A 6,630-nucleotide genomic window follows, 5' to 3' on the forward strand; every position below is an offset into this window, starting at 1 on the left:
CCCATGTGGTGGGGTTGGGTCATGGGCTGGGTTGATGATCTCAGAGGTGTTTTCTGGCCTCAGCAATTCTGTGATGCCCTGAGTGTCGTGCCTGATGAAAGGGACCATCCCCGTCCTGCCATCAGCCTATGTGTACCTGTGCTTCCATTGCAGAAAATAGGAGAGGACTATGTGCGGGACCTGAGCCAGCTGACAAAGCTGCACGAGTTTGTGGACGATGACCTGTTCATCCGGGAGGTTGCCAAAGTGAAGCAGGTGAGGGGTGCGGGCATAGAGGGAACACACAGAGGCTGGGGGGGGGACACGGACTGACATGCTCCCTGCCCTGGCCCAGGAGAACAAGGTGAAGTTCGCGCTGTACCTGGAGAAGGAGTACAAAGTGAAGATCAACCCTTCCTCCATGTTCGACGTGCACGTGAAGAGGATCCACGAGTACAAGCGGCAGCTGATGAACTGCCTGCACATCGTCACCATGTACAACCGTAAGTCACCGCGTGTGCCGAGGGGACGAGCTACCCCGGGGAGGGGCATGAGCACCCCTGCACCCTGGGGCTGCGGCTAAAACAGAGGGTCACACCACACTGCTGTCTTCTCCAGGCATCAGGAGGGACCCTGCAAAGCTCTTCGTGCCAAGGACAGTGATCATTGGGGGCAAGGTAAGTTAGGTCAGGAGTTCTGGACACTTTGGAGGATGTCCTTGAAGATGCCCCAGGGGATTTGGGTGCAGATGTCTCATGGGTTGTGTGTCTGTGAAGCTCTCCAGGAGGTACCAGGGTAATGTTTTTGGGGGGCTTGCACAACCATATGCTGCCTGTGGCCATGCAAACTAAGAACCTGGTGGCCCCGACATGAGCTGGAAGAGGTGATGGGAGCAGATGTGCTTCCCCGGGCACATGGGAGCTGAGTCCTCCTCGCCTGCCCCTCGCACTAGCCCTCCAGGCTCACCCCTAGCTTTTCTCCTAGGCTGCCCCAGGTTATCACATGGCTAAAATGATCATCAAGCTCATTAACGCCGTGGCTCACGTGGTGAACAACGACCCTGCTGTGGGCAGCAAGCTGAAGGTCATCTTCCTGGAGAACTACCGGGTCTCACTGGCGGAGAAAGGTAGCCCACATGGGGCACGCTCTGGGGAGTGCATGTCTGCCCTGTGCCTGTCCACCAGCCCGTGGCTCCGTCACTGCCAGACAGCAGATCTGATGTCCTTCAGCACGGTACAAACCCAAAGCTGGTCACCGTGAGCTCCTTGTGTCCGTGTGTTTTGTTGGCAGTGATCCCTGCTACCGACCTGTCGGAGCAGATCTCCACAGCGGGCACCGAGGCGTCGGGTACAGGGAACATGAAGTTCATGCTGAACGGGGCTCTGACCATCGGCACCATGGATGGGGCCAACGTTGAAATGGCCGAGGAGGCTGGAGAGGAAAACCTGTTCATCTTCGGCATGAGGGTGGAGGACGTCACGGAGCTGGACAGGAAAGGGTGAGGGCTGAGGGCGCTGCAGGGGGGCCACCACAAGCAGCCAAAGCAGCCAAAGCAGCTCCATCTCCTGTCAACCCTTCCCTGCCAGGTATGACGCCCAGCAGTACTACAACCGGCTCCCCGAGCTGAAGCAAGCCATTGACCAGATTAAGAGTGGCTTCTTCTCCCCAGAGGAGCCTGACCTCTTCAGAGACGTGGTCAACATGCTGTTCCACCACGACCGGTGAGGCCTAGGGTGCCATCCCTCCCCTGGGGGTTGGGCCTTTCCACCAAACTCCTGGTGCCCGTGCAGAGCAGCCCCATGCACCAACCATCTCTCTCTGGTCCTGGTGTTGTGCGTGTGGATGGACAATTGGTGGCCAGGTTGGACGGGGCTTTGAGCAACCTGGTCGGGTGGGAGGTGTCCCTGCCCGTGGTAGTGAAGTTGGTATGAGATGATCTTAGAATCGTAGAATCATAGAACATTTTAGACTGGAAGAGACCTTCAAGATCATCGAGTCCAACCTTTTCCTATCCCTATCAACACCACTAAAAGGTGGCGATCTTGAAGGTCCCTTCCAACCCAAGTGCTCCATGGCACTTCATGCTTGCCACATGGTACCTTAGCCTGGGGTACCTTAAAGCCAAGATGGATTTTGGTCGTGTAGCCCTCACCAGATGACAGGTGCTTGTAGGTATCTCAAGGGCTTTCTGGGCTGGAACAGTAAGGAGCTGTGAGTGTTTGCATTGGGGAAATGTTTTCCTGGTGAGCTGACACGGGCTGTGCCCCCTCAGGGCACCCATCCAGCCTGCAGGCTTGCAGGGCTCTGTACAAACAGAGCTTGGGGAGAAAAAAATTGGCTGAAATGTTTCTGTTGGAGGAAGCCCCAGATCTGAAAGCCCCAGCTCCACGCTTCTGCTGTCGCTGATTCCCTCGCCTCCGTTTTCCTCAGGTTTAAAGTGTTCGCAGACTACGAGGCTTATGTCAAATGCCAGGAGAAGGTCAGCGAGCTCTACCTGGTGAGTGCCAGCCCGGGGACGAGGTGGGGAAGCTGTGCTGGGGGCACAACATCCCATCCTGGAGAAGGAGTCTGGTGGGGCCACGCACACCGATGGGTCCTGGTTGTGCTGCTGTAGGGGTTCCCGGTTGAAAGCCGGTCTCAGGGCCAACGTGGCACCCACAGCCACAAGCCCCCAGACACACCATCCCACCACTCTCTTTGCAGAACTCCAAGGCGTGGACCAAGATGGTCATCAGGAACATCGCGGCGGCTGGCAAGTTCTCCAGCGACCGCACCATCAAGGAGTACGCCCGTGACATCTGGCACGTGGAGCCTTCCGACCTGAAGATCCCACCGCCCAATGAGCCCCGGGATGCGGCCGAGGACAAGACCCTCAATGGCATGGCGGCTTAGGGGTGCGGAGCCCCTGGGGGACGTGAGCACACGCTGTAAAATTGTCTCTGCTGTCTAGTCTCTATGTCGCTGCTGCCGGCTTTTCTACAGACGGGGAAGGGGCAGGGAGGGGGGAGGGATTTTTATAACCTAAGTGTCGCACGGAAAGAGAAACCGCATCGCCGTGGTGCTTGTGTAGGTGCTAAAAATAAAAGTGCCATCGGTAGCCAAGGGGCTAAAGGCTAAAATTAGGGACTGGGCTGGCTTGCTTGCAACAACGCTAATGCAGAAAGAGGATGCGAGGGGCGAGCTGCTGGGGCTCAGTGCCGGACAGGGTGGGGGGAGCACAGCTGGGCACAGCTGGCTGCATCTTTGCAGGCAATGCTGAAGCAGGACTTGGGGTGCAGCTCAGTGCCAGGGGGGTTAAGGAGTGTTTGCAGTCACGCCTCTGCATCCTCGCCACTGCCCCGTGTGATGCTCACGGTCCTGGCTGGCATGGTCCTGTCCCCAGGAGCAGCACCTGGACCGCAGCGGGATCTCCATCCCCTGAGCGACCTGCAGCATCCCAGAGGCAGCGGGTGAAAATTAGAAAGTTTCTCAGTAGTTTTTATTACGTACAGCAGCTCAGTTCAGTGCAACGCGGGATTCCTGGCGTGGGTTGGAGGGAGTGCTTGTGGTCGCTGCACGCAGCAGCTGGCATCACTTAATGTTCAAGAAGTCTCTGCAACAAGACGCAATAAACCTTACACTGTTATCATGGACCATCCCGCGCTGCTTGAGGGCCTGATTTCTGACCCCTGGATGTGGGTGTGAGCTGGGCTTAGGGCAAAGAGGAGCTGGCGGCTGTCCCCAAGGTCACCTCCCCATGGCACCCGGGCTGAGGGTGGGCTCCGAGCAGCGAGGAGCAACTGGAGCTCAAAAACTGCACCGTAGGGAGGAGAGCAAGTAGACATTGGAATAGCTTCCCAAGAGAAGTGATGGATTCCTCAACTTTAGACACTCTTAATGCTCAGCTTGACAGGGTGCTGGGCCGTCTCATTTAAACTGTATTTCTTTACCTTAAAGGGTTAGACTAGAGGATCCCTGAGGTCCCTTCCAACCCAGTAATCTATGATTCTATGAGAAGGAGCAGGTGGAAGGATGCACCCACGGAAGAAGAGGCCACGGCACATTCTGTGCACACACACACCCCCCGCCCCATTTCTTACTTCACCAGGACGGGCAGCTCCGGGTTGAAGGAGATGTAGTCATGGCCCAGGCCCAGCTTTTTGGGAAAAGTAATGAACTTCACCTTGCTTTTGTCCTTGTAGGCGCTGCGTGCCGTCTCGAAGAGCTGCCGTGGGGTGGGAGCACAGTCAATGACATGCAGAGGGGACCCCAAACCCCCTCGCCCTCCCTTTTAGCTGCTCCCCTCCCAAAACCAGCACCCACCCTTGGTCAAGCCCACGCGGAGGCGATGGTGGTGCCCACCTTGCGGCCCAGGTGCGGAGGCAACACGTCATCATCTTCTGCGTGCAGGATGAGGAGCGGGCAGGCCAGCACCTTCACGCTGCGGGCACGAGCACAGAACCGAGAAGTCACCCTGGGTGGTGCTAAAACCACCCCCCCAGCACTCCTGATCCCCTCGCTCTTCCTCCAGAGGCTGCCCATCAGGAGCCATCCCAAACCATGGGTGGGCAGCTGAACTGCCCCAGGGTGATGCCCACGCTCCTTGCACCAGCACCAAGCACCCTAATAACCTTAAATCTCCCCACCACGGGGTTCTCAGGCTTCAAAACCATCCCTGAACCAGGTGCCTTTCAGCTTTAGCAAAGGCTAGGAGGGGAAAGGACCCTGCACGTGTGTGCAGCGACGCAGGTGGGTTTCGAGCACGGAAAGAAAGGATGATTGCTCGTGGACTTTGCTTATTAGTAATACCAGTAGCTGAAGTTACGCAAATAAAAAGCCGGGCAAACACAAATAAGGGTGCAGGTATCACATGGTGTGACACATCCAAACAGCCCCTCCTCGTCCAGGTGGCCCCAGCATCTCTCCCCCACCCCAAGCGATGGCTGCGCCCCTTCCCTCCGAGCACTCACTTCTCATCGCTGCGGAAGAACATGTTGCCCAGGGCCAGCGAGTCCAGGATGAGGTACCCGAAACCCGGGAACTGGCGGTAGATCTGCCAGGGAGAGGGTCAGCAGGGGCCTGAGCTGTGGCTTTGATCACTGCAGCCACTGCTGGGGGACCCCATGGGCAGAGCCCCCCCGCCCCGCGCTCCCCTTGGTGATGGGGATGTGGGCGGCCGCCTCTCGGATGTTGGTGTAGGGCGACTCCAGGACCACGGCGTCAACCTGGACCCCTGAGGGTGGAACAGGGCGAGAGTCACCCGGGGCACGGCTGTGGGGGGCTGTCTCCCCCCAGCAGGGCTGCTGCCACCCTCCAGGCAGTAGCCACGAGGCCAAGGTGCTCCCCAGCACCTTGAAATCTGTCTGGGGGCGTGCAGAGCCCCAGCAGGGGAGGGGTTGACGCCACATGGGGACAATCCTTGCCCCTACCTCGCTCCTCCTGCAGTTTCCTTGCCACATTCGTGGCAATCCTGTGAGAAGAGAGGTGACAGTGAGGGCAAGCAGCCACGATGTGCAACCAAGTAACGAGTGTTAGGACAAGAGGAAATGGCCTCAGGTTGCACCAGGGGAGGTTTAGATTGCATATTAGGAAGAATTTCTTCACTGAAGGGGTTGTCAGGCATTGGAAGGGGTTGCCCAGGGCAGGGGTGGAGGCCCTGTCCATGGAGGGGTTTAAGAGGCGGGCAGATACAGCGCTCAGGGATTTAGTCGAGGACTTGTCAGTGTCAGGTTAATGGTTGGACTCAATGATCTTAAAGGTCTTTTCCAATCTGGGCCATTCTGTGATGCCCTGGTGGGGTGCACAGCACCCTCACACCCCCTCCCTTTCCCACTGGGTTTTGCTCTGCAGGTGCCTCTAGCAAGGAGCTGCTCCAAGCCCTTGGTCCATCCCTGGGTGACACCACTCTGGCAGCAGTGTCACAGCCCGGGGACTGACACCCACAGGGCGTCCCCATCTTGCCTGTCCCACCTACCCTGTCCCCAAGGAGTGTCCCCAGAGGAGGATGCTGCTGTTCCCGCTCCGTGCTTTGGCCCAGTCATAGAGTGCCAGGACATCTGTGGTGAAGCCGCTCTCTGTGGGGTGCCCGCTGGAGTCCCCATACCCTGGGGGGCACAAGGATCAGTGGCATCATCTGGGGGCGGGGGCAACCATGACAACCAGCCCCAGGAGGGCAGCTCAGCGAGGGGCAGGGGATTTTTACCTCTGTAGTCGAGAGCCAGGATGTGGAAGTCGGCAGCCCCCATTGTCTGTCAGAGGAGCGGCACCGCGTTATGTCCTGGGAGGGGGACGATGCACCCCTAGGTGCCCCAGCGTGGCCGGGCTCGCTCTGCCCAGGGTCCCTCTTGGGTGCCCGGAGACACCAAGGCCCTGGAAGGTCCCCGTCCCTCACAGGGCATCACTTACCTTCAAGAACTGGATGCGGTGCCTTGCAGCCCTGATGAGGAAAGCAAGGTTAGAGCTCCAGGAGGGACCCTCAAGAGATCCGCCCCCCACCATCGGCACCGGTGCAGGTGTGAGACCATGGCGACGTCTTCCCAGGAGGGGAGAGCTGGATGCTCTGGGGTGGGTGGCTTTTGACGTTCCTCTTTAATTCTGAGGGACTTTCCTCCACCCGTGGGGTCAGAAACTGCCGCAGCAGCAGCCCCAGCCCCACTGGCTGCTGCACCCCGG

The 6,630-nt window shown here is 58.5% G+C and overlaps 2 protein-coding genes across 2 annotated transcripts in view; one reads left to right on the forward strand and one right to left on the reverse strand.

Annotated features, from left to right (window-relative positions):
* Positions 1 to 153: 153 nt before the first annotated feature.
* Positions 154 to 2,871, forward strand: LOC104274757 (glycogen phosphorylase, liver form-like; the record flags this gene model as incomplete). The annotated part of the gene is made up of 8 exons (XM_009870479.1): positions 154 to 255; positions 335 to 482; positions 598 to 656; positions 964 to 1,105; positions 1,270 to 1,477; positions 1,566 to 1,700; positions 2,410 to 2,476; positions 2,683 to 2,871. Coding segments are annotated over 8 exons (1,050 nt in total), but the record flags the coding sequence as incomplete, so codon positions are not given.
* Positions 2,872 to 3,549: 678 nt separating this feature from the next.
* Positions 3,550 to 6,630, reverse strand: part of LOC104274758 (monoacylglycerol lipase ABHD12-like) — a gene marked incomplete at its 5' end in the record, with an annotated part of 4,084 nt that continues 1,003 nt past the window's right edge. Inside the window, 9 exons of the mRNA XM_009870480.1 lie at positions 3,550 to 3,571; positions 4,059 to 4,183; positions 4,321 to 4,399; positions 4,929 to 5,011; positions 5,106 to 5,191; positions 5,388 to 5,428; positions 5,933 to 6,062; positions 6,161 to 6,206; positions 6,364 to 6,394. Coding sequence (XP_009868782.1) covers positions 3,550 to 3,571; positions 4,059 to 4,183; positions 4,321 to 4,399; positions 4,929 to 5,011; positions 5,106 to 5,191; positions 5,388 to 5,428; positions 5,933 to 6,062; positions 6,161 to 6,206; positions 6,364 to 6,394 — 643 coding nt within the window. The remainder of the gene's footprint in view (positions 3,572 to 4,058; positions 4,184 to 4,320; positions 4,400 to 4,928; positions 5,012 to 5,105; positions 5,192 to 5,387; positions 5,429 to 5,932; positions 6,063 to 6,160; positions 6,207 to 6,363; positions 6,395 to 6,630) is intronic.

This window comes from Apaloderma vittatum, unplaced genomic scaffold, assembly GCF_000703405.1.
Source record: "Apaloderma vittatum isolate BGI_N311 unplaced genomic scaffold, ASM70340v1 scaffold19665, whole genome shotgun sequence".
Lineage (NCBI taxonomy): Eukaryota > Metazoa > Chordata > Aves > Trogoniformes > Trogonidae > Apaloderma > Apaloderma vittatum.